The 27,769-nt window shown below is 43.3% G+C and overlaps 2 protein-coding genes across 2 annotated transcripts in view; one reads left to right on the top strand and one right to left on the bottom strand.

Annotated features, from left to right (window-relative positions):
- Window positions 1-443: 443 nt before the first annotated feature.
- On the bottom strand, window positions 444-9,101 carry LOC143299959 (ribonuclease H2 subunit A-like). Its single transcript, XM_076613511.1, has 8 exons — window positions 8,853-9,101; window positions 7,641-7,712; window positions 6,608-6,734; window positions 5,758-5,845; window positions 4,439-4,576; window positions 3,159-3,246; window positions 2,628-2,751; window positions 444-982 (listed from the first exon to the last, which is right to left on the bottom strand). The coding sequence occupies exons 1-8, from the start codon at window positions 8,977-8,979 to the stop codon at window positions 838-840; spliced, it is 909 nt and encodes a 302-aa protein (XP_076469626.1). The 5' UTR covers window positions 8,980-9,101; the 3' UTR covers window positions 444-837.
- Window positions 9,102-9,191: 90 nt separating this feature from the next.
- Window positions 9,192-27,769, top strand: part of LOC143277150 (nucleolar complex protein 3 homolog) — a 32,645-nt gene continuing 14,067 nt past the window's right edge. Inside the window, exons 1-12 of the mRNA XM_076581905.1 lie at window positions 9,192-9,239; window positions 10,696-10,997; window positions 11,465-11,688; window positions 12,188-12,330; window positions 13,007-13,035; window positions 18,144-18,370; window positions 18,871-19,013; window positions 19,683-19,844; window positions 20,595-20,688; window positions 22,288-22,364; window positions 25,167-25,286; window positions 26,771-26,842. Coding sequence (XP_076438020.1) covers window positions 9,207-9,239; window positions 10,696-10,997; window positions 11,465-11,688; window positions 12,188-12,330; window positions 13,007-13,035; window positions 18,144-18,370; window positions 18,871-19,013; window positions 19,683-19,844; window positions 20,595-20,688; window positions 22,288-22,364; window positions 25,167-25,286; window positions 26,771-26,842 — 1,626 coding nt within the window. The 5' untranslated portion in view covers window positions 9,192-9,206. The remainder of the gene's footprint in view (window positions 9,240-10,695; window positions 10,998-11,464; window positions 11,689-12,187; window positions 12,331-13,006; window positions 13,036-18,143; window positions 18,371-18,870; window positions 19,014-19,682; window positions 19,845-20,594; window positions 20,689-22,287; window positions 22,365-25,166; window positions 25,287-26,770; window positions 26,843-27,769) is intronic.

Here is a 27,769-nt window from a genome sequence, read left to right as displayed (position 1 = left end):
TTTAAATTCTGGGGATGTGCCTTATGAGCTGCAGCGCCTTGTAGGATTAAAATTACAGTAATTAGCAGAGTGTCGGCAGCCTGGATGGCAGTCATTGGATGCAGTGCTGCTGACAGGAATGTCTGGGAGTTGAAGGACTGAACAACTTATTTTTTCTTTGGGGTGACATGCATTTAGACATCAGCAAATTTGACAATCCACACTGTTTCAGATGAACACGTTCAACGTAAGGCAGTGGCTGCTTGCCAGTAGTGAATAAGACAATGCTGACTTCATAGCCTGACATAATTGTTTCTTACTGTTAAACTGAAGCCAGAGCAGAAAGCAAGAATTGTTTCTTACTGTTAAACTGAAGCCAGAGCAGAAAGCAAGAATAGACACACTTCAACACTGTTTTCCCTTCTGATTTGATACAAGACCTGATAATCCAGGAGAAAACTAATTACACAAACACCAATTTGAATACATTATCCATTTATTGCTTGGTCTTCATTCATGCTATCATATGTACACTGTTCACGCACTGATGGGAAAATCTGAAACAGACATTGACACTGGTGAATGTAGAACATCAGTGTTTGTGACCACTTCACAATGTCATCAGTGGTTCATGACAGTGGTGAACGTCGAACATCAGTGTTTGTGACCACTTCACAATGTCGTCAGTGGTTCATGACACTGGTGAACGTCGAACATCAGTGTTTGTGACCACTTCACAATGTCGTCAGTGGTTCATGACACTGGTGAATGTCGAACATCAGTGTTTGTGACCACCTCACAATGTCGGCAGTGGTTCATGACACTGGTGAATGTCGAACAGCAGTGTTTGTGACCACCTCACAATGTCGTCAGTGGCTCAAGAGCTCTGTCAGTAAAGAACCGATGTCGCTCTTTCTTGGCATCATCACCACTTTTCTTGAAAAACTGCAACAAGGATGCACTGCCGGTGTCCTTGGAACCATCATCTTCTTCATCGTCTTCCCTGAAACATTTAAACATATCCCATATGAAGCATTGACAAGGAGGGGGAGAAAATCACACTGTATAAAATCTTGTTTGCATAGCCATCAGCAGTTTTCCTCCAAATGTGACATCCCTCCAGTTTCATCTACATCACTTTTCTTATATCACATTCAATATAAGCAACATATCTAAGGTTGTTCATCATACACATCTATGTTGAACTGATCAAACCTAGTTGATTTTTTTTTTTTTTTTTCCTGAAAGAAGCAAACTCTTGATAGCATGTCATGATCGCACTTTTGAATTCTTTCCCTGGACTTATTATAACATGTTGAGAAATAGGTTTCAAATGTTCTGTTCAGCTGACCTTTGTGGAAATAAAAGGACATAATAATAATAGATACTTGTACAGCACTATGTCCAGGAAACTGCTCTGAATGCTTTACAAAACGCAAGATACACACAACATATTACATCAATGCTACAAATACACAACAAAATGTACCTACTAAACTGTACACACATGTGAACACAATGCACACATACATACAAACATCTGAGAACTTCTTAACCCTTTCGCTGCCAGGAAACTAAAATTTATGTGAAATCTAGTTGCCAGGGTTTTTTCCACAGAAAACGGGTATATATTTTCAAAAAATTCTGTGCTCTTTGTTACTGGAGAAAGACGCATAAAAGTATACATTTTCTGAAAGGTAAATGAATAAAGAATACAAAACACATGATGTTTTCCCATTTTATATATTTTCAGTGACATGCTGTTGTTTAGAAATCAGTGTTTTATTTTTTGTCACATTTTCAACTTGTTCATTACAAACATTAGTCAGGAAATTTGCACTAAAATATCATATTTTCTGCACAAATGGACAATACCTGCACACACAAATCATACCAGAACAACCACAATAAATTATTTTTTTTTTAAAAGAGACAGATACACAATGCATTGTGACTTCTCCAAGTGATAATATGGATGTGGGGCCACGCCCCCTCGGTCTCCACCCCTCTCCTCTTCACCCCTCTTACAGAGTCACTTTATCCAGTTCTCACCAGACCGCGTTGGCCTGAGTGCCAAGAAAATCACCTTCACTGTATCCTGCTGATAATTCAGTCACTTTCTGTCGTTTGCTACAGCTGTACAGTCAGCATCACTCACTGACAGTCGTTATCTTGGACAGTCTCTTCATTGCTCCTTTATTTTCTATCAAATCGACCTATAAAAATTCATCACTGTCTTCTCCTTCGAATTTATGCTTCAATTCTTTCTGAGCATCAGCTAAAGAAAGCAACCTTGACTGATTCTGGGCAACATGATCGCATGTCTTGAGCACGGCGTCAGTCCGACATTTTGTTGAGCGAGCGAGGAGAGGAGCCAGGCAAACACTGCAGCAGTAACCAACCAAAATGTTCAAATAAAGGACTGCCTAATGATGTAGATGAGGTTTCTAGCTATGAATAGAATCAAGAAAGATTCCCCCAGCTAAAGCTACCAATATTTTTGTAACAAACTCAATGCAAACCAGGGAAATGTCAGAATATTTTGATGACGAGTTACCTCGTCATTGTGGCAGCGAAACGTACATGCTTGCGCTGACGAGTTATCTCGTCATATAGGCAGCTGACGGGAACGACAATGTTGTACACACCATTCCACCTCTGCAGCCTGGCGTTCCAAGATCTGTGCTGCTGTCGACCAGCTGAAGCGTACAAGGTCTGGGAATCCAAAGACTGGGTCAATATTCTCCGACAGAAACTTCTTGGTTGCAGGATCTGGGACAGACACGGTTCATTTGATCAGGTGGTATAGAAGACAGAACAGCAACACAAGCAGTGTGCATGTATATAACAGTCCATCACAAGCAGTGTACATGTATATAACAGTCCATCACAAGCAGTGTACATGTATGTAACAGTCCACCACAAGCACTGTGCATGTATATAACAGTCCACCACAAGCATTGTACATGTATATAACAGTCCACCACAAGCAGTGTACATGTATATAACAGTCCACCACAAGCATTGTACATGTATATAACAGTCCACCACAAGCATTGTACATGTATGTAACAGTCCACCACAAGCACTGTGCATGTATATAACAGTCCATCACAAGCAGTGTACATGTATATAACAGTCCACCACAAACAAGCACAGCCAGAATGCACACAATCTACCTCCAGGATATCCTGACCCGTAACTGTTGTCTTCCACGTCAATGCCCTCAGCAAACTTCCAGTTCTTCACCACTCTGTCTCTCGCCACCTGAAAACAACACAACCTCAGGATCATGTTCACAGTTCAGTGCAGTTCAGTTCAATAACTCAAGGAGGCGTCACTGCCTTCTGACAAATCCACAGACGCTGCACCACGTCTGCTACGCAGATGCCTGACCAGCAGCGTAACTCAACAATCATGTTTACATGTCAGGTAAAATGGTCAGCATAATACTGACAACTGGCAGAGAAGAAAGCGGGGATGCGGACTGTGTAAATCTGCATACGACTGAGGTACTATTTGCTCAGACAGTGAAGAAAGATGGTCCACTTGTAGAAAAGGGTGAGCCTTCTTCTTCTTCTGCGTTCGTGGGCTTCAACTCCCACATTCACTCATATATACACGAGTGGGCTTTTTACGTGTATGACCGTTTTTACCCCGCCATGTAGGCAGCCATACTCCGCTTTCGGGGGTGTGCATGCTGGGTATGTTCTTGTTTCCATAACCCACCTAACGCTGACATGGATTACAGGATCTTTAACGTGCGTATTTGATCTTATGCTTGTGTATACACACAAAGGGGGTTCAGGCACTGGCAGGTCTGAACATATGTTGACCTGGGAGATCGTAAAAATCTCCACCCTTTACCCACCAGGCGCCATCACCGTGATTCGAACCCGGGACTCTCAGATCGAAAGTCCAATGCTTTAACCATTCAGCTATGGCGCCCGTCAAAGGGTGAGCCGATTCAGAAGGTAGTAAGAGTGAGGGAGTGGGAAAGTGTGAGTGAGTGGGTCAGTGTGCGTGCGTGTCGTGTTTGCGTGTGTGCGTGTGCATGCGTGTGTGTGTGTGTGTGTGTGTGCGTGTGTGTACAATCAAATCATGTTGCTTATAACCCAGCTGACTGGACAGGGGCGAGGGTGGATCACAGTGAGACTGTCAGAGCACAGGTCCCACATGACTGATATCTAACAACACTTGTGCTGCTGTTGGTAACTATCAAATGGACCTAACAGAGGCCAAACAGCTTCAACCACAGTCGGCTAAACAATATCCAGGTCCTATCGAATGTAGAAAGTTAATAATATATATAAACTGCCCTTTTTACTTCAACAAACTCTTAACACACTTAAACAAATGGATATTACAACTGTTATAAATGTCCAACTGATGTGGAAAAAGAGAGGGAGGGATGGAGTGATATTTTTTTTTTAGAGAGATCCAGACTCTAAGGACGGACCTTGGCACAGATGCTGGCAGCGCTGACGATGGGGAACAGGGCATCTGCTTTCTTGGCCACCGTGATGTCAATGGAAGGGAAGATGTTCTTCAGCTTCTCCTGGTACTTCCCAGGGTCACCCACCGTGTCCACATAAACCTTCAGTGGCAAACAGAAATGTCAACATAGGTTATAACATACATTATTGTGAATAAATACAAACATTGTTTGTGAATAAATGTCAACACAATTGTGAATAAATGTCAAAACTGCTGTGTACAAATGTCAGCGTCATTGTGAACAAACATCAACAATGTTGTGAAAAGTACACTGTTGTGAATAAACATCAACACAGTTGTGAAAAATACTGTTGTGAATGAATATCAACACTGTTGTGAATGAACACCAACACTGTTGTGAATGAATACCAACACTGTTGTGAATAATACACTGTTGTGAATGAATATCAACATTGTTGTGAATGAACACCAACACTGTTGTGAAAAATACTGTTGTGAATGAAAACCAACACTGTTGTGAAAAATACTGTTGTGAATGAATATCAACACTGTTGTGAAAAATACACTGTTGTGAATAAACATCAACACTGTTGTGAAAAGTACACTGTTGTGAATAAACATCAACACTCTTGTGAATAAACATCAACACTGTTGTGAATAAACACCAACACTGTTGTGAAGGAATATCAACACTGTTGTGAATAAACATCAACACTGTTGTGAATAAACACCAACACTGTTGTGAATAAACACCAACACCGTTGTGAATAAACATCAACACTGCTGTGAATAAACATCAACGCTGTTGTGAATAAACACCAACACCATTGTGAATAAACATCAACACTGTTTTGAATAAACACCAACGCTGTTGTGAATAAACATCAACGCTATATATATATATATATATATATATATATATCTGTGTGTGTGTGTGTGTGTGTGTGTGTGTGTCTATTCTAATGTTCATACATATATAATTATTCTTTCATGCTCTTTTCACACACATAGTGTGTCAGCCTGGATTGATTTAATACTCATGATTTATTCCAGTATTTCACCTTTATAGCCATGAGTTTATTCATGTGTTTAACCAGTTGCATATAATTCTGTTCCATCACACACTGACGACTTAGATCTCAATAACTTGAGACAGACGACTTATATCTTCTCAATAACCTGAGACACAAAGAAAATGAAACTATCAACACAGTCTTTAGATTACTGCTTGTGAAGTTTTAAGAAGAAATAATCATCAAGAATATTCTTCAGCTTTGTAAACCACGCAGCCGTTCATTTTAAAAAGATGAAGAAACCTACTTCAGTAACGTTGACTCCTCTGTCCAAAGCTGTTTTCACAAGCCCAATGGCTGTGTCGTGGGAAAGGGCATTGAGATTGTACTTGGCTCTGAGAAACAAAGCGCACAACACTGTCATAATAACAAGAAAATAGTATAACACACAGTTCAAACCATCACTTATCAGAATAAAATAACTGGTAGTCATACAGGCAACACATACGGTTATATAACACACATGCTGTATCATGCATAATACAATTTCACAATACAATATCAGATTTTTCAGTTTCATTTTTATGGTGTCAAAGCGTGCAGATATATCGATACACACACACACAAACACACACTGCACCACATCTGCCGTTTAAAAAGAAAAAAAACATCAAAAAGAAAAGAAAAGAGGGCAGCAGACACCTGACTTTTACACAAACCCAACATGCTGATCAAGCTTTGAGAAGGTAAGAAAAATAGCAACATAAACTCCCTCTTTGTTGAATCTCTTCATGTTCATAGCATATAGTGAAAAGACAAGCAACAGGTACATTTTCACACACGTGAAATCCTGTTCTTGTTGAACTGCATCAAGTTAACACTTTGGCAGTGCCATCAAAGATAAGAATGTTCAGTCAATATTCTGACTGCTCTAGGAACAGGATGAACAAAAAATGTGTTCACTAAACGTGTGTCCAATATCAGAAGAAAAAATATGTTTGTACATCATTTCAGAATCACTATGTAACAATGTGGTGTAGGTTCATTGACAAAATGATTTCTTTTTGTGATGCTGTGACACAAATTGTCACAAATATGAAATTAAAAAAAATATATATAACAGTTTTACAACAATAATGAATAAAGATTTTATTCACCTTCGTAGCATACTCTGTGAAATCGATGCAGGAGAGAGAACATGAACCATCCAACCAACCAGGTCATTATTGTCACAGATTTTGCTGAAGATTTCCTCTCGCTGTTCCTCTGTCAGCGTTTTGGAATCTGGAAAGAAAAAAAAAAGAACAACACACCAAGAAACCATGCATTCAATGTGACTTCAATACCATACAGTGATACACTACACAGGGGTATATATTATAATGTGACTTCAATACCATACAGTGATACACTACACAGGGGTATATATTATAATGTGACTTCAATACCATACACTACACAGGGGTATATATTATAATGTGACTTCCATACCATACAGTGATACACTACACAGAGGTATATATTATAATGTGACTTTCATACCATTCAGTGATACACTACACATGGGTATTACTTATATATTATAATGTGGCTTCCATACCATACAGTGATACACTACACAGAGGTATATATTATAATGTGACTTCCATACCACACAGTGACACACTACACACAGGTATATATTATAATGTGACTTTCATACCATACAGTGATACACTACACAGAGGTATATATTATAATGTGACTTCCATACCATACACTACACATGGGTTTATATTATAATGTGACTTCCATACCATACACTACACACAGGTATATATTTCATATAGTATATATTTTATAGTGTGTGTGTGTGCGCGTGCACACGTATGTATGTCTCTAGAGATAAGATTCACTTTTGAAAACAGGTAATAATACAGCTATTCTTTCTAGAGTTAGCATTATCATTAATAAACAAAATCATAGTTCATAACCATGCTTCAAAAATATAACTTTAAAAAAAAGCATTATCTTACCATGCTACTGATATCACATTCAAGACCATAGAAAGTTACTATCTATTTTGTGAACTGATACTATCTTTGGAATTTTAAGTGTAGGGATGAAATAATCGCTTCATGATCAACGAATTAAAAAAAAAATCAAAGTCAAGGTTTATATCAAATATAAAAAATCAAATAAAAAGCCAACCTGCAAAACCCATCTCTCCGAACTTCTCTTTCTCTGCCACTGGACTGAAACAGATTCCATACACCATGGGCCCTGCAATTCACACAATTCAATGATTGATATTTTGAGATATCAATTTATACATACACTATACAGGCTTCAGGTTTCTTGTCGGTCATCGGTCACCAACACAAATTTTGAAATGACGCAATGATGTGGCAGCCAGTCAGCGACTTCACTCATTAATTTTCCGCAAAACTGGTTATGTAAATAGGGTTTTTGTAGTTTCCTCTTATTCTCCAGCAAATCAATATCAGTATCAATATCAGTATCAATCAACTGTCACTGTTAATCTGCAGTTTTATATTGAGCAAATGAACATTGGGAAAAAAAACCCTCCAAAATCTTGCACCTTCTCAGGAAAGGAAATGAGAAGGTATGCTAAATCAAGGCATCATCACATGTGTATTGTACTGTGGTGGAATACAGTGCCAGTTCAGCTTTTTATTTTTCTGCCAGTCTTCTCGATTGTGGATGGCTTCGATAATTGTTGAACATTTCGCCACAACAAATCATCAACTGCACTATGAAGCATGCTGCCAAAAGGAGTTGCCTGATCATCTGATGTCAAGAAAAATCAAATCAGTGTTCAGAACAGATGCAGTGTCTTCTATTCTGCACGTCTGGAGTGTGAATCAAAAGATTTCTTTGGCGTTCATACAATCATAGGCAACTTACATGGTTACTTCATTGATGCTATGCATCAGTGAGGCACATTTGAGTAAAATCAAAATTTGATCAAGTCAAGAAACACACAAGAGCACTTTTACATGCATGACCATTTCTATTTAGTCATTTAAGCAGCCATACTTTGTTTTCAGGAAGTGTTCATGTTCGTAACCCAACTACATGTATTGAAAAAGAGACCATTATCCTTAAAGTGTATTTGAACTTCTTCCCGTGTATAGTTTCTTATTCAGTGAACAGAACTTGACTCAACAAGCTGATTCGCCTTGCCCATTGTAATGATTATATTGAGACATCCCAAACACATCTACTGATCTAGGTCATGTCCATGGCATTTTGCAAGTATCCATGTCAATGATATTCCTTTCTTTCGGGATAGATCTGCTTATGAATTATATCGATCAGCAACATGTTAAAGAATATGGTCACGCTCTCAAACACACACACACACACACACACACACACACACCATCTCAGTGCTTTCACCTAACACGGGTCCTCTCCCTGCTTCATCGATGCCGAGCCAGCATGGTTCACTCTTAAATCGTTCAGCTACTTGGGATTCTATGACACAGTTTTTCGACCTGTCTGCCTCATAACTTGACAGATCCATTTTTCTGTCACCATTTACGAGGGAGAGGTTCGCGGGCGTTGGAATTACTTGACTGGGACGCGCCAAGAGAGCTGTCTTGTAAACTGAGAGTTGCGTCCCTCTGGACACAGGGTTTATCTGATCACCATAATTTTAAGAAAGAAGCTTTTGAGCTGCTATTTCTCTAAGTTGTCCTTTTCTAATAGATAAATTGACAGATGTTTAAGTATGACTTTTCAATAAACAAAATGAAGAAGAAAACCCAACAAATGAAATGCAAGGTGAGCACATAAAAATGTTATCTTTTTGGAATAAAATAAAACAATAATAACAATAAACTCTCCTTGTCGTCTCTCGTTTTCCGGAAAACCAGAGTGGTTACCCTTGCAAGATGGCGCCGGTGAGTTCTTGCACGTGTGGATTTCGCTATCATTTAATCCAGGCTCATAGTACAAGTTATAAAACTTATACTGTTATAGTGCCTGCGTTTTATCAATGTAGTATACCAGAACTGCTCTCTCCCTCTACCCCCACTGTCTGTCTGCTTGTGTGTTTGAGTCTTTGTATGACGCCTGTATGCACACACACGTTTGTGTTTGAAGAGTTTCATGTGGTGATTTCATGATCTGTCCGTTAATTTACACAACCTATTTATTATTATTAATTTTATTTGCTTTGTCATTTATTTGTCTATTTTATTTCATTCTGTATATTGTGGGTGTGTGTGTTGATGCCTGTATGAGGGCATGGTGTAAAGAAGCTTTCACAGTTTCAGCTTATCCATTCTACCCCCAGTAGAACATTTGTAATTGTCATTCTCTCTGTCTCTGCCTCTCTCACCCTCCCTCCTTCCTTAATTTCCCTTATTAATTCATACATGGTTGAAGGCATGATCATGAAGTGACCATGAACATACAGATTGTGATAACCCTTAATCAGTTAATGGATATTCGAAGTAGTAACGCTTGTTAAAAAAGACTTTATCTTGTGTTTCCTCCCATTTTCTCCCTCTCTGTCTCCCTCTCTTCTTCCTCTTCTTAGGGAGGAAGGTGGCAGAATGATTAAGACGCTCATCTGCTAATTCAGAGTCCATGAAGGTCTGGGTTCAAATCCCACTCTCGCCCTTACTCCCATGTTTGACTGGAAAATAAAACTGAGTGTCTAGTGGTCTACTCTGATAGGTACACAATGTATGCATGCACTGAAGGCCTGACTAAGTGTGTTGGGTTATGCTGATGGTCAGGCATCTGCCTTGCAGATGTTGTGTAGCAAAATGGATTTGTTCGGATGCAGTGACGCCTCCATCTGAAACTGAAACTTCTTATCATTATTATAATTATCATTGTTATTTATATTATCATTATATTACACGTGACACCAACTTATAAATTCATGGGCTGGAACTCCCTTGTAGTTGTACACTCTTGAAGTTCAACAAAAGGTGTTGTAGACTTTTGTGTCCTGTTCTTTTTACCTCACCATTTTGGCATTCAGGCAGCCATACTCTGTTTTCAGGGGAGTGCATGGTGGTCAGCTTTTCTATTTTCAGTGAAATGTGTGCAGGAGTGCATTTGCCAGTAAGAAAAGTAAATAAGAATTTGTTGTATTTTGCTGCAGAGAATGGAAAAAAATAATAATAATTAACCTTATGCTCTAAACAGTATTTGTAGTATTGTACTGTTTACTGTTTTCTTTCTACACCTCCCATTTCATTCAATTCTATCTGCCCATTTTCAGAAGAATGCAAAAAAGGGAAGCAAATCCAAACCTCGTTCAACTTCTTCAAAAGTTGCCAACAAGAAGTTAAACAAATTTGCCAAACAAGGAAAACTGAGAAAGCAACGACTGAAGCAAAAGAAAAAGGAGAACAAACACAACAAACATGATGCAAAGGAGCCAGCTGCCAGCAAAGTGAATGGAGAGCAGTTTGCTGACAATGACAGCGCTGAGGAGGAAGATGCCATCCAGGAAGAAGATCTGGAATTCTATGCAGGGCAGGATTCTGCATTCACAAAACGACTGGCAGCCAATGTGTCAAGGTGACTGTTGCTGTTTTATGCTTACATTCTTTACTGGGCTTGAGCGAAGGAGTAAGGGAGAGAGAGAGAGAAAGAGAGAGAGAATTGTGCTACTGAAAAGGTGGTGTGTGTCGGGGGTAATGTTGGGGGAAAGGTGGTGGGGGGGTTATGAGGCATTTTTAATGTTAGTTACTACCTTTGTATAGAACTGAAGACCTGTTGTTGTTTTTTGATTCATAAGTGATAATAAGTTGAGTAATATGAACATGTACCAAGTTACTTATACTAAAAATGACAGTGGTAGGCCAACATCACTCAAGAAAGAAATGAAGCTGTTCTCTGTTGACAATATGAAGAAAATTTCTTCATCAATAATTTATTATTGTAATTCTCAGATCTCGTAATATTATCTGAACAGTGGGCTCAATAAACAAATATATTTATCCTAAACCAGCACTTTTTCTTCTTTTTTTTTTTTAATGAAACAGGAAGAACCGCAAACGGAAAAGTGAGGACGAGCATGAAGATGATTCTTCCAAGTATGAAAAGAAAGCTCGGGGACAGATATCAGGGGACAGTGACCAGAGACTGAAGATGCTGCTGCCGATCAAGGACAAGGGCAAGGTCATTCCCAAAATGATGGAACTGGAGAGTGAGGAGGAGGAGGAGGTGCAGGAGGAAACATCGCAGCCACAACAAAATGAAGGTACAGGTAAAAATACAATTGATAATTTTAACAGAGTTCAGACTTTGACCGGGAAATGAACTGGAGATATACGATTTAACTTAGAAATGAACTGGACTTAGAACTATCACTTTTTTTTTCTTTTGTTTTATACAGTGTCTTCCTCACATCGACAAAACAGTAGTTATTATACATGATAGTATGTTAAGTATAATATTTTAACTATGTTATTTGTCATCCCACTACTTCACCCTTAACCTCCCCCGCCCCCACCCCCACTGGGCTCTCCCCCTCCTCCACCCACACACAGAAACAAACACAAACACACCACCTTTTCAGTTATTTTATTGGTGATGTTTGTGGTTGTGGTGCTGCAGTTATTGTTTTGGGACCCGTTTTTATGCTCTGTTCTGTTTGGACTGTTTTTTTCTATTCTTTTGGTGTTTCTGCGGTTTTAATTTGACGTGCCAATGATGTCATGTTTACTTTGATTGTACTTTTTTTTTCTTTTTTTTTAATCATGAAGCAGCGGAAGTGGAAAAGGAAGACAAGCCACTGCCCCAGCTGTCAGTTGAGGAGATGTTGGCAACCAGGCAAGAGAAGATGAATAACAGAAAGCAGCGAATCGCTCAACTGGCCACCGCTGTCATTGAAAACCCCGAGGAAAATGTAAGTTGCTCTCTGTCAGTATATGAGATACAAAGTTATCATGAGTAAGCTTGTGTTCATCACTTGATAAGATGTAATGGTGTTTTCTATGAACTCACAGAAATTTGTCCTTTAGGTCGACTGCCCATAACATTGAACATGCCACCACTGCCTGTGCCACCACATGTTAGAGTTCGATAATAGTTGCAGCATACTGGTGGATATGTCTCTCAAAACCAAAATCATACTGTAAATAGTGTTGCCTACCCTGTCATCTGTGAGCTAATGTGATGTCAGATACAGCGGATAGTGAAAAGAATAAGAAAATCAAATGCACAAAATGAACACATACACACACAGAGAGAGCCACACACACACACACACACACACACACACACACACACACACAGAGAGACAGCCACACACACACACACACACACACACACACACACACACACACACACCAACACAAATTGCGAATACAAGCTGGTTTTGTCTGATGCCAGTAAAAAAAAAGTATTTGTTCCTTTTTGCACACCAACTTTCAAATGTCAAAAAGTCAGTGGTCTTTTGTTCAGATGCCAGTAAACAAGATTCTTTTGTTTGTGAAAAGCTATACAAAACAAAACGACACAGAAAACAGAACTGTGTCTTGTCTGGACCACTGAGTGCTTTATGGACTGAAGACCGCTGGCAGAGCCCCATGCACCAGCCCTCGGTCCTACAGTGAGATGAGTGGGCGTTTGTCCCCACACAGCACTCGTGGGTCACTCTTGCATCCAGGGACGCCCTCTCTGAAAAGGTGTGGCACCCACCATCCCAAGCATGGTTGGACCTACGGTCCACACGCTCCCCACCCGCTTCAGGTGTCAAGGACATAACAGTGGCGGCCATGGTCCCGGCTCGGGATCGTCCCAGCTCATCCCGATGGGCTGACCACAGCTCACAGGACGCCCCAGTGGGTACATCCACTTGGGATGGCACCCAGCAGGGGATGGACTGCGAACAAGAGTGGGAGCCCCTGTCTTCGGATGAGGACGAACAAGCAGATGAGCACTCTTCGCCCACATCCCAGGGGGGACAGATTGAGCCCGTGCCTCCCTAGGGACCAGCCTGAACCAAACCCGGACTTTGCCGAGCTCGAACTGACCCTCCCCAATAGGGCCACGTATGCCGAAGCAGTCCCTCGGGCTACTTTGTTACCTTTGACCCTCCTTACGCCATGTGACTCTAACTCCAGAACCACAAGGCAACTCAGAGTGCCAGAAATGGTGCAGGTATGGCTTATTAAGTCAGCCCGCACTGTCAGGGGTGCTGCTTCCATCCCTCCTCTAGGCAGGGAGTCCCTCTCTGCCCCGGGCGCCTTTTCCCCGGGAAAGTTTCTTAAAGATTCCTACAAGGGAGGGTTGTGGTCCTGGTACACGCAGGACCACCCTGCCTACAGCGGAGCAGAGCCCTCCGCACAGGACAGGATGTTGGTCTCACAGCGCACCACCTTCCCCACTTCAGCTAACCTATCCTTTAAAACGTTAGCAGAGTGGGACAAATTGGCCCGCCGCTGCCCCCTCGAGGTTTCCACGGCGTACACCTTCGACACGTTCCTTCACAGGGCCAATGACCTGTGCGAACAGTGTCCAGTTAATCAGGACAAGGGGTCTCCTTCCTCTGTCCCGCCGGGCCTCTTCACCGACCAGAGGTTACACGCTTTTGGCAATAGGGTAGCATCTGGTCTCACGGCAGCTGCAGACACAGCTACCAGCCTTCACTTCAATACTGTGCTAGCGCGGCGTGATGCCATTTTCAGCCTCTCTAACATTCCTGTGGAGGAGAGGGCTGCCCTGCGGTCCATCCCAGCACAGCAGCACTCCCTCTTCGGCCAGTTCCCGCTCCATTTTGTCAGCCACAGGGCAGAGACAAACAGGGAGGTGGCCTCATATTTGGCCCACACCTCTCATGGGCTCCAGGGTTCGATGCCATTGAAGAGACTGGCCACCAGGGCCCCTCCATATACCACGCCGCCTGTCAAGGCAGCGTGTGCCGAATCAGTGGCAGAGGAATAAACCACCTTAGGTCTGTCCAAGCCGACCGGCCATGCCCAAGGCCAGAAGGCAGCACCCCCAATGACTGGGCCCCGATTCAGCACCGCCAGTCGTTCAGCCCCTCCAAGTAGGAAACTTGTCCCGGCATGCACATCAGTGGTGTGCTCTGGGACTCAACGACGGGATTATGTCGGTGCTAGAGTCGGGGTACATGCTGTCTTGGGTGGAGGATCTCCCCCCTCTAAAGATCCACTCTTCCTCCTTAGGTGCCCAGCTCAACGGAGCAGGAGAACGTCCTAGAAAAAGAGATATCGCACCCACTCCTCATGGGGCTATATCTCAACTCTCGGACCCGGGCCCCGGTTTTTACGGCTGGTTGTTGGTGATTCCAAAGGTCTCGGGAGGGTGGAGACCAGTTTTGGACTTGTCCCCCCTCAACAAATTCCTCCCCAAAATCAAACTCAAGATGGACACACAGGCACAGATTCGGGAGACCATCCAACAAGGTGATTGGCCTACCTCTATCGATCTGGAAGATGCTTATTTTCATATACTCATCCATTCGGCATCCCGTCGGTACCTGAGGTTCGTGTGGAGGGACAAGGGGATCCAGTTCCCGGCCCTCCCATTTGGTCTGTCCCTTGCCCCTTTCCTGTCTACCAAGGTGGTGCGGGAATTGGTGTCCATCGTCCGCTCGGAATCCATTTGTCTCTGTGTGTACCTGGACGACTTGCTTATCCTGGCCCAGTCGCAGGCCCGGTGCCTGAGTCATACGGCCAGACTTCTAGACCTTTGCTCCCAACTGGGCTTCCTCATGGACCAGCAGATATGCGATCTGTCCCCATGTCAGTCCTTCGACTTCTTAGGGATGAGATTCGACATGCGGTCTATGATAGTCTCTCTGGCGCCAGATCACTGGTACCGTCTGGCAGGCCTCCTCAGCCACTGGCGCCACTCCTCCCAAGATACAGCGCAGACACTTTCTTCCCTCTTGGTCATGATGGAGTCCACGGCACCTCTCATTCCCCTGGACAGGGTTCTCAAGCGCCCTCTCCAGAGGGTACTGAGGTTACGCCAGTCCCAGAGCACTCAGCCATGGGATACCCAGATATGTCTGGGCGAGTGGTTCCTCGAGGTGACATCAGAGTGGTTAATCACCCCCTTTGGACACAGGGGGTGCCCTTAGCCCCACCTACTCTTCAGGTGGCACTCTTCACAGACGCCTCCTCCCTGGGCTGGGGAGCCCACATGGACTCACTCTATGCAGCAGGGACTTGGTCCCCGGAGGAGCGCCTATGCCACATCAATGTTCTGGAACTGGAGGCAGTTCGCAGGACTCTCCTGCACTTCATGGGGGAGGCCACTGGCAAGACCATCCGCTTGTTCACGGACAAGACGACGGTCGCATGTTATGTGAACAAATGGGGGGAGCGCACTCGGCAGACCTCTCAATGCGGACTGAGGCTCTCCTCCGTTTGGTGCCACAGCAAGGGCATTGCACTTTCAGCGAGACACTGAGCAGGAAAAACCAACTTCTTGGCAGATGCTCTTAGCAGGCCCAAGAGTGTCATGCGCACAGAGTGCACCCTGGACAAGGACAACCTTCAGGGGGTGTGGGAACAGTGGTTTCGGCCGATGGTGGACCTTGTTCAACAAGAGACTTCCCACTTCCGTGTCTTCGGTTGCCGACCCAGAAGCGTGGGCAGTGGATGCTCTCTCTCTAGATTGGAGCAGTCTGATTGCCTCCGCGTTTCCTCCCTTTCCAATTCTGTCCAAGGTGATACGGAAAGACAGATTGGAACACCCGCAGCCGATCCTCATTGCGCCGAAATGGCCAGCCCAGACCTGGTTTCCGGACCTTCAGTCCCTGACACATGTTCCCACCCCTGGAACTTGAAACCAAATCTCATCTGCTGAGGCAGCCTCACTCGGGCACTCCGCATTCCAATCCTCAACTGCTCCACCAGCACGCATGGCTGCTGTGCGGTCGGAACTGTCAGCATCACCATTGAAGTCCTCGACCCCTCGGTCGGCCTCTGTGTCGGCTGTGCTGACCCAGGGGTCTGCCTCCTCTGACCTCCTCTCCATAGTCACCAGAGCAAGGAGGCAGGGAATGGAGACTTTGTATGACTTTCGCTGGAAGATATGGTTGCGGTGGTGTACAGCTCAGGGCATTACCCCTACGAACCTTACGAGCATGCAGCTGGCCAACTTTCTGGCTCTCTGCTCCTCGGTTCATCCTGTCTGCTAGTTCTGTGCGAGGGTACAGGTCTGCCTTCTGTACCACAATGCAAACAGCTAGGTGGTTCCACCTTTGAAGTGGATTGCCTGCTCAGAGAGGTGGCTAGGGGTGCCCCTCTGAAGGAAGCTAGAGACCCCAGAAGAGTGCCCCTCTGGGACTTGTTCCTGGTGCTGGATTTCATTCGAAAACAGCCCTTCCTACCATTGGGGACTATTCCTGTTGACATCCTCACCCTCAAGACCACTTTCCTTCTGTGGCTGGCCACAGGCAGTCGTAGAAGTGAGCTGCACGGGCTTAGTGAAATGCCACAAGATCTGGCCTTCCACAGAGATGGTTCCATCACTATTCGTTTCCTTCCAGAGTTTTCTGGCTAAGAACCAAGACCCTGAGGTTCCTTCCCCCTCTCCGAGGGTCAGACCTTTGTCTGATATTCTTGCCCAAGATGATGAGGATAGGCACCTGTCCTGTTCGGTGTCTCAAATATTATTGGGATAGGTCTCGCCATAGGCGTTCTTCTCAGAGGGGTCTGCTCATCTCCCTCAATGAGAATTACAAGAAAGACATCGCTGCAGGCACCATTTCCCGCCAGGTTTCCCAAGTCATTCGTAGAGCCTACTCTCATGCACACAGGGATATCAGCTGTCTTCATCCCAGGGCACACGAAGTGCGGGCCATAGCTACTTCGGCTGCTTTCCAGCACTCAGTGCCAACGCAGCATGTCTTGGAGGCAGCCTTCTGGCCGTCTGAGAATCCCTTCATCAACTTCTACCTCAGGAATTTCCGTATGACCAGGGCTGACGGTTCCAAGGGGATTTCCTTTGTCGCGGCTAACACTGCCGTCTCAGTTACAAGGGCTCCCCATATGAACCAGTAGGCGTTGCCCGCCTCCATTTGCTTTAAATTCTGCATCAGTTTGACATGGTACAGTATATGACACCAAAAGGAGGAGTTTGTATTATACTCCATGTTTGGTGTTAAATATACTTACCATGTCAAACTCGAATGCCCGCCCGTCCGTCCCCGCGTCTCCGCCGTGGTTCTCATGGGGCATTTTTGTTCATGGCCACGGAATGATTAAGCGCTTATAGTTTTTAGAGGCGTTTGATTGGCTGAGAGCGGTGGGCCCATCTTTTCACTGTTAGCCGCGCGAAATTTGGCCAAGCAGAGCAAACCAATAGGCCTAGTTTGCATCAGTTTGACATGGTAAGTATATTTAACACCAAACATGGAGTATAATACAAACTCCTCCTGTTAGTTACTACCTTTGTATAGAACTGAAGACCTGTTGTTGTTTTTTGTTTCATAAGTGATAATAATTTGAGTAATATAAACATGTACCAAGTTACTTATACTAAAAATGACAGTAGTAGGCCAACATCACTCAAGAAAGAAATGAAGCTGTTCTCTTTCGACAATATGAAGAAAATTTCTTCATCAATAATTTATTATTGTAATTCTCAGATCTTGTAATATTATTTGAACAGTGGGCTCAATAAACAAATATATTTATCCTAAACCAGCACTTTTTCTTCTTTTTTTTTTTAATGAAACAGGAAGAACCGCAAACGGAAAAGTGAGGACGAGCATGAAGATGATTCTTCCAAGTATGAAAAGAAAGCTCGGGGACAGATATCAGGGGACAGTGACCAGAGACTGAAGATGCTGCTGCCGATCAAGGACAAGGGCAAGGTCATTCCCAAAATGATGGAACTGGAGAGTGAGGAGGAGGAGGAGGAGGTGCTGGAGGAAACATCGCAGCCACAACAAAATGAAGGTACAGGTAAAAATACAATTGATAATTTTAACAGAGTTCAGACTTTGACCGGGAAATGAACTGGAGATATACGATTTAACTTAGAAATGAACTGGACTTAGAACTATCACTTTTTTTTTCTTTTGTTTTATACAGTGTCTTCCTCACATCGACAAAACAGTAGTTATTATACATGATAGTATGTTAAGTATAATATTTTAACTATGTTATTTGTCATCCCACTACTTCACCCTTAACCTCCCCCGCCCCCACCCCCACTGGGCTCTCCCCCTCCTCCACCCACACACAGAAACAAACACAAACACACCACCTTTTCAGTTATTTTATTGGTGATGTTTGTGGTTGTGGTGCTGCAGTTATTGTTTTGGGACCCGTTTTTATGCTCTGTTCTGTTTGGACTGTTTTTTCTATTCTTTTGGTGTTTCTGCGGTTTTAATTTGACGTGCCAATGATGTCATGTTTACTTTGATTGTACTTTTTTTTTTCTTTTTTTTTTAATCATGAAGCAGCGGAAGTGGAAAAGGAAGACAAGCCACTGCCCCAGCTGTCAGTTGAGGAGATGTTGGCAACCAGGCAAGAGAAGATGAATAACAGAAAGCAGCGAATCGCTCAACTGGCCACCGCTGTCATTGAAAACCCCGAGGAAAATGTAAGTTGCTGTCTGTCAGTATATGAGATACAAAGTTATCATGAGTAAGTTTGTGTTCATCACTCGATAAGATATAATGGTATTTTCTATGAACTCACAGAAATTTGTCCTTTAGGTCGACTGCCCATAACATTAAACATGCCACCACTGCCTGTGCCACCACATGTTAGAGTTCGATAATAGTTGCAGCATACTGGTGGATATGTCTCTCAAAACCAAAATCATACTGTAAATAGTGTTGCCTACCCTGTCATCTGTGAGCTAATGTGATGTCAGATACAGCGGATAGTGAAAAGAATAAGAAAATCAAATGCACAAAATGAACACATACACACACAGAGAGACACACACACACACACACACACACACACACACACACACACACACACACACAAACTTTTCTCAATGAAAAAGTCAGTGGTTTTTGTTCTAGATGCCAGTAAAAAAAAAGTATTTGTTCTTTTTGCACACACACACTTTTCTAAATGAAAAAGTCAGTGGTTTTTGTTCTAGATGCCAGTAAAAAAAAGTATTTGTTCTTTTTGTTTGTTGAAAAGCGTATACATAATATACAAAACAACAACAGAAAACAGATATGTGTGTGTGTGTGTCTGTGTGACCACTGATGTGAACAGTTGTAATGAAATGAAGGAAACCTGATTGAGACAGATCTCCAAGATGAAGGAGCTGAGAAAACTTCTGGGGGAGAAGGATCCTGATGTGTGTCTGACAGTCCGCAAGCTGGTGATGGTGTCCATGTGTGAGATCTTCAAGGACATCATCCCAGGCTACCGCCTGCGTCTTCCCACCGCCCAGGAAAAGGAGCAAAAGGTTGGTGTCTTTGTTCCTTCATCATCAGAGAAGCAGAAGAATGAAAGTAGCCTTGCTTTTCGGCCTACAAGACGTTGTGGCGCATAAGACACGCCCCCCCTAAATTTGAAGATAAAAGTTCTTTTGAATGCTGATAAGGGGGCACATATCTGATAAGCCGCATCTGTCGTGCAGTGTAGTGAAAGTCCTCCACTATAGCTATGCTAAGAACGGATGTTGTTTATGAGTAGTGATGTCATCTTTGAAAAACTGGATCAGACTCCAACTTGCTTTTGTCAGCTAGTAGACTCAGTTCTGTTAATCCGTTTGATTGCTTTGTTATCTGCTGCTTTTTTTTTCTTTTTTTTTTATGATTACCCGGAGGGGGGTGGGGGGGGGGTGTTCACTCCACCCAGAGGTGAACGGGGTCCTGACTTTGGTTGGGGAAGGTTAAAGCAGCCGAAGGGGAGGATTGCGCTCCGCCTTCCTGTGCCGAACCCTAGACACTGTGGATATGAAATCACCACCCCACTGACTGTAACAGGCAATGATACCTTTCACCTTTAACTCATGCCTGGTTTTCAGTAAGATTCAGCTTGTTTTGAAATGAGAAATGAGTTTGAAATGTGTCAGAGATACATACATGAACAATAATGGCTGGAAGTGATGATATATTGGTAGCACTCAGTACATGGCAATATTTGAAACGGTAAATGTTTGATTAAGGTTTTCACAATGTGTGTGTGTGTGTGTGTGTTTGTGTGTGTGCAGATGAAGCAAGACACAAAGAAGTTGATGGACTATGAATCTGCCTTTCTGCTTAGCTATAAAACCTACCTGGAATACCTGGAACATACCATCACAGGTAGTGATGAAAGCATGCAGCTGCCTGGAAAACGATACCTAGAATACAGAAATTTTGCAATATAGTAGGCTGTGCTTATAATTATATTCAAAATAATGTTTCTTAATTCTTTCTGTTTTTACATTAAGAATACTAACTTATTACCTGCAGTGTGTGGATGTATGTATGAAACGGTGTATGTGATATTTTTTACATTTGTGTCTTCGTAATATTCGTAAAAGATGTTGTTGACTTTTACAGTTATGGTCCCCATGTTGTTTACTTGTCTATGTTGTGATAATGCACCTGACCAAATTTCTCCAGTTGGAGATAATAAAGTTATTATTATTCTTATTCTTATTCTTATCCACATGTATAGTAAAGCAAATGCATTTGCAGACAGAAAAAAAAAGAAGAAAAATGGTAGTGTAACACTGTGGCGACATGCTTTCCATGGGAAGAGCAGCCTGAGTTTCACACAGAGAAATACGTGTGACAAACAATTAACTCATTCCACTCCAGGTACGAGTTAACTCCTACCATGATTGCTTCCCCTGGGGACCTGGTACGAGCATTCTAGTACCAACACACTATTCTTATTTCGTTCATTCTTGCTTGGTACAGTTGACGTTCTAAACTGAACTGTGTACGGATTCCGGAAGCATGAAAAGGAAGCTTTGTTTGACTGATGAAATCTGTTTGACTGATGAAATCAACAAAGCTCTATCAATTATCGTTGATTTAGTGAACCACCCTGTTTTTTTCTGCGGTGGTCTCATGTAGTGCTGGTCCAGGGGAGTTGTAGCAGGCATGTCGCTGTGGGGTAGAATGAGTTAATACAGTTTCAGTTTCAGTTTCAGTAGCTCAAGGAGGCGTCACTGCGTTCAGACAAATCCATATACACTACACCACATCTGCCAAGCAGATGCCTGACCAGCAGCGTAACCCAACGCACTTAGTCAGGCCTTGAGAAAAAAATAAATAAATAAAATAAATAAATAAATAAGAATTTTTTTTAAATAATAAAATAAATAAATAAGTAAATAAATGAATAAAATAAATAAAATAAAAAGAAATAAGTAAATGAATAAATAAATAATAGATAAGTACATAAAAAAGAACTATTACTACTAATAATGATATTTATAAGTTATGAGTTTATACAATACAATACAGTACAATACAATTTATTGAATTCAGTATGTGATTGGTGTAATGGACCACTGAAAGCTACTTCACTGTGACAACGAAAAATGTTATGGTTTGATATTTTAATCACTTGTGTGAAAAATCATACCACATTTTGTGTGTATGTGTTTATGTATATACATGTGTATGTGCACACAGTATTGTGGGTTTTTTAGGTATTGTGTCTTCTTTCTTCCTTTCTTCCTCATGTAGGTTAATCAGGTCAGAAAAAAAAATTACAACTCATTTTTTCAAACATTTCCAGAATTTAAACTTCAATTTGAGATTTCATTTTGGGTGAATGTTAAGTCAGATCTTCAAACACAGGAAGATTAATTAATGTCAATGAATCTGGGCTGTTGTTCAGTTTACTGTCCCCTGTGTAAGTAACTGAGTTTGAATATGTTGAAATTGTGACTTTCGTTTGTGCAGGAAAATCGTTTGACAGTTCTCTGAGGCTGAAGAGGCTTGGCTTTTGTGACGTGCCCTTGCCGCAACAGAGCAAGAAGGTAATGAAAGGGACACAAAAACAGCACACATGCATGAACAAAATGCACACAACACACATGCAAACATGCACATGGTTGCACACACATACACAGAATGTACATGCGTGCACACACACACACACACACACACACACACACACACACACACACACACACACACACAAAACGTGCAAACATCGAGACATGCACACAAAATGTGTGCACACACACACACACACATACACTTACACAAAACGTCCACACACCGACACACACACGCACAAAACATGCACACACTGACACATACACACACACAAAAAAACAAACAAAAAAAACATGCACACACAAACCATGAAAAAAAATGTTGATGAAAGAAATTTTTTTAAAGTGCACACATAACACACACACACACACACACACACACACACACACACACACACACACACACACACACACACCCCAGTGAAACACATCTAAGCACCTGCAGCATTGAACAGAAAGAGAAGGTACGTGGGAGAAAGGTGACAAGAGTGCATCAGTGGTGGCGGTGAGATGAAGTTGGTCAACTTTCTGTAGATCCTGTTCTTGTCTACCTCCCCCCTCCTTCACGTTCCCCCCCCCACCCCCCCTTCACTATCCTCCCCACACTACCTGTCTGTACTGATACCACCTCCCCCCCCCCTCACTATTCTCCCCACACTGCCTGTCTGTACTGATACCACCTCCTCCCTCCTTCACGTTCCCCCCCCCAACCCCCCCTCACTATCGTCCCCACACTGCCTGTCTGTACTGATACCACCTTCCCTCCTCCTTCACATTCCCCCCCCCCCCCCCCTCACTATCGTCCCCACACTGCCTGTCTGTACTGATACCACCTCCCCCCTCCTTCACGTTCTCCCCCCCCCACCCCCTCACTATCCCACCCACACAGCCTGTCTGTACTGATACCACCTCCTCCCTCCTTCACATTCCCCCCCCCCTCACTATCGTCCCCACACTGCCTGTCTGTACTGATACCACCTTCCCCTCCTTCACATCCCCCTTCCCCCTCCTTCACATTCCCCCCCCCCCTCACTATCATCCCCACACTGCCTGTCTGTACTGATACCACCTCCCCCCTCCTTCACGTTCCCCCCCACCCCCTTCACTATCGTCCCCACACTGCCTGTCTGTACTGATACCACCTCCGCCCTCCTTCACGTTCCCCCCTCCACCCCCTCACTATCCTCCCACACTTCCTATCTGTACTGATACCACCTTCCCCCTCCTTCACGTTCCCCCCCCTCACTCACTCTCGTCCCCACACTGCCTGTCTGTACTGATACCACCTCCCCCCTCCTTCACGTTCCCCCCCCCAACCCCCTCACTATCCTCCCCACACTGCCTGTCTGTACTGATACCACCTTCCCTCCTCCTTCACGTCCCCCCCCCCTCACTATCGTCCCCACACTGCCTGTCTGTACTGATACCACCTCCCCCCTCCTTCACATTCCCCCCCCTCACTCACTCTCGTCCCCACACTGCCTGTCTGTACTGATACCACCTCCCCCCTCCTTCACATTCCCCCCCCCCCCTCACTATTGTCCCCACACTGCCTGTCTGTACTGATACCACCTTCCCCCTCCTTCACATCCCCCTTCCCCCTCCTTCACATTCCCCCCCCCACCCCCCACTATCCCACCCACACTGCCTGTCTGTACTGATACCACCTTCCCCCTCCTTCACGTCCCCCCCCCTCCCCTCACTATCGTCCCCACACTGCCTGTCTGTACTGATAGCACCTCCTCCCTCCTTCACGTTCCCCCCCCCCCCCTTCACTATCCTCCCCACACTGCCTATCTGTACTGATACCACCTCCCCCCTCCTTCACGTTCCCCCCCCCCCCCTCACTCCCTCACTAACGTCCCCACACTACCTTCTTCATTTCTTTTTTTAAAAGTAAATCAATGTGGTGGTATCCTAGTGGATCAGTGCACTTGCTTTGGCACCTCCTTGGGAGTGAGACTGTGGTTACCTTGTTGGCAACAACTGTAACGCTGTCAACATTGTTTGTTCAGGACCTGATGGGGATAGCGGTGCCGTGTCTGTGCTTGTTCACAACAGGGATTAGGGAGGAAGGCAGCAGAATGGTTTAAACGCTCAGCTGCCAATACAGAGAGCCCGTGAGGGTCTGGGTTCGAATCCCGCTCTCGCCCTTTCTTCTAAATTTGACTGGAAAATCAAACTGAGCGTCTAGTCTTTCGGATGAGATGATAATCCGATGTCCCCTGTGCAGCACGCATTTGGCGTACTGAAAAAGAACCTATGGCAACAAGAGTGTTGTCCTCAGGGAACAATATGTAAAAAGAAATCCACTCTGATAGGTGCACAAATATACAAGCATGCACTCAAGGCCTCACAAGCATGTTGGGTTATGTTGCTTTCAGGCATCTGCCTAGCAGATGTGGTGTAGCGTGTATGGATTTGTTTGAACGCAATGACTCCTCCTTGAGAAGCTGAAACTGAAACTCACAACAGTAACGCTGTTAACGTTGTTGTTGTTCAGGATCTGGTGGTGATAGCAGTGCGATGTCTGTGCTTGTTCACAACAGTAACGCTGTTAACGTCTGTGCTTGTTCACAACAGTAACACTGTTAATGTCTGTGCTTGTTCACAACAGTAATGTTGTTAATGTCTGTGCTTGTTCACAACAGTAACGCTGTTAACATCTGTGCTTGTTCACAACAGTAACGCTGTTAATGTCTGTGCTTGTTCACAACAGTAACGCTGTTAACGTCTGTGCTTGTTCACAACAGTAACGCTGTTAATGTTCTTGTTGTTCAGGACCTGATGGTGATAGCGGTGCAGTGTCTGTGCTCCCTGCTGACCACACACCCCCATTTCAACTACCGCAGCGACGTCGTCACCCTGCTCGTGCCCTACATGAACCATAAAAACTCTCAGGTCAGATTGGAGTGCTGTTGGGTTTGTGTGTGTGTGTTGGTGTTGTTGTTGTTTTTTAATTTCCTATCATCCTGTAGGACTCATCCGCTCTGTACATGCCCTACATGAACCATGAAAACTTTCAGGTCAGATTGATTGCTGGTGATTTGGGGGGTTTTGGGGTTGGTTTGTTTGTTGTTTTTTGGGGTGGGTGGGTGGGGGGTCCTATCATATAGGACTCAACTCTTATTTTTTATGTGACCACTGTGTGCAAAATCCCTGTTTTAATCTGGCTTTAAAGCACAGCTGTACAAATCTGGTTTCATGAATGTCTGGATGATGGAATGTGGTGTGTGTGTGTGAATGTGGTGTGTATGTGAGTGTTTGTGTGTGTGTTTTGTCATTGACACATACCATTTGCCTTGCTTGTAAGTAGTCTGGACAGCAGTTGCCTCCTCTGCTGTTCTGATGGTCATAGTCAGACACGACTGACTATCATACATACTTAAAGTCTTGATCATTGTGCCCTGTTTTGTAAAATGCAAATAACCTTTTTTCCCAGATATTGATAATTGTTATGTTAACACCTTTGCTAAGGAGGAAAAGCACACCATAAATGCCTATAAATATCTGTGCTGTTTTGTAAACACTGGGATGATAATAATAATAATAATGGTATTTATATAGCGCTGAATCTTGTGCAGAGACAAATCAAAGTGCTTTCGCACCAGTCATTCACACGCATGCATAGCATAACTCTAAAACTGTAGAAACTAAAGACAAGGAAGGGCAGGCAAGGGAGGCTATTTTGGGAAGAGGTGGGTTTTAAGGCCAGACTTGAAAGAGCTGAGTGTGGAGACTTGACGGTGCGAAAGAGGAAGTTCATTCCGATCGCAAGGTCCAGAGACAGAGAAAGAATGGTGGCCAACAGTCGAGTGTTTGAATCTGGGGATGAGCACTGGCTGTCCATTCTGCAGTGTTATTTGCCTTTATGGCTTTTTTTATGTATTTTTTGTTTGGCTTTGAAGCATTTCTTTCTCCTTCTTTACAATTTTTTGTAATCTGGAGATGATACATTAAGTGGAAGGGCTGACATCTTTAGCACAGCCTAGTCTTATTTGCCCCAAGGGGCTAAATCAAATGGTTAGAATGGTGTGTCATAAACTGTGCATCGTCTTTGTTGGGTTTTTTTTTTGGTTGTTTTTATAGATGTGACAGTTTTGTGCTGACGCGGTTGAAGTATTTCTTTTTCCTTCGTCACAATTTTTTGTAACCTGGGGATGTTGAATCAAGGGTGAGCGTTTGTATGATAAATGGTGTAACTGTTCTGATATGCCCTGTGTGGTTGACTGGACCACAAGCAGCAACAAACAATGACACTGGCTTCCTAGTCTGACACATTTCTGCTTGGCCACCACTCAGAGGACAGGTAGAAAGATGTTGTGATCGTCTCCCAGTGCAGTGTTGACAGCGTTGCGTGCTGTGCTCTGTGTGTGTGTGTGCAGGTGTCAGACACCGTGTGCCAGGCAGCAAAACGCATCTTTGTGTCCGACAAGTCAGGAGAGGTCACTCTTGAGGTACGCTATCTTGTTTTTCTTGGCTCAACTTGTACAGTGTCACTCTTGAGGTAAGCTATCTTGTTTTTCTCGGCTCAGCTTGTACAGTGTCACTCTTGAGGTACGCTATCTTGTTTTTCTTGGCTCAACTTGTACAGTGTCACTCTTGAGGTACGCTATCTTGTTTTTCTTGGCTCAACTTGTACAGTGTCACTCTTGAGGTAAGCTATCTTGTTTTTCTCGGCTCAGCTTGTACGACGTTTGAGGCCCCTCCAAAGGGCCTGTGTGTCATTCTGCCAGGTAAACTACATGTACTCCTATATTCTTATGCATTTTTATTTGTATTCATTTGTACTCTTATTTTTACCTCTTTCTCTCTCCTGAGAAATAGGAGAGCAACATGTGCTGTTGATTAATGTCAACTGTAAAAAAAGGAATAGAAACAGTTGATCAAAATCATAATAACCTGAAAGTGTTGTGTCAAAATGTTTTTATTGCATCAATCTTCATTCTTTCATTGCATCAGTCTCCATTCTTTCATTGCATCAGCCTTCATTCTTTCATTGCATCAATCAGTCACTGTTCTTTCATTGCATCAATCTTCATTCTTTTAGTCATTCGGATGAGATGATAAATGGAGGTTCTGTGTGCAGCACACACTTGGCGCACAGAAAAAGAACCCATAGCAACAAAAGTGTTATCCTCTGGCACAATTATGTAGAAGAAATCCACTCTGATAGATACATAGATAGATATATAGATATATATAGACATATAGATATGCATGCACTCAAAGCCTGACAAAGCGCGTTGGGTTATGCTGCTGGTCAGGCATCTGCCTAGCAGATGTGGTGTAGCGTATATGGATTTGTCTGAATACAGTGACACCGTCCTGAGAAACTGTAACTGACTGTATTGTATTATACTGTATTATATTGTATTGTATTA

The sequence above is a fragment of the Babylonia areolata genome, chromosome 2, assembly GCF_041734735.1.
Source record: "Babylonia areolata isolate BAREFJ2019XMU chromosome 2, ASM4173473v1, whole genome shotgun sequence".
NCBI lineage: Eukaryota > Metazoa > Mollusca > Gastropoda > Neogastropoda > Buccinidae > Babylonia > Babylonia areolata.
Note: the sequence above shows the minus strand (reverse complement) of the source record. Positions and strands in the feature narration are given on the sequence as shown.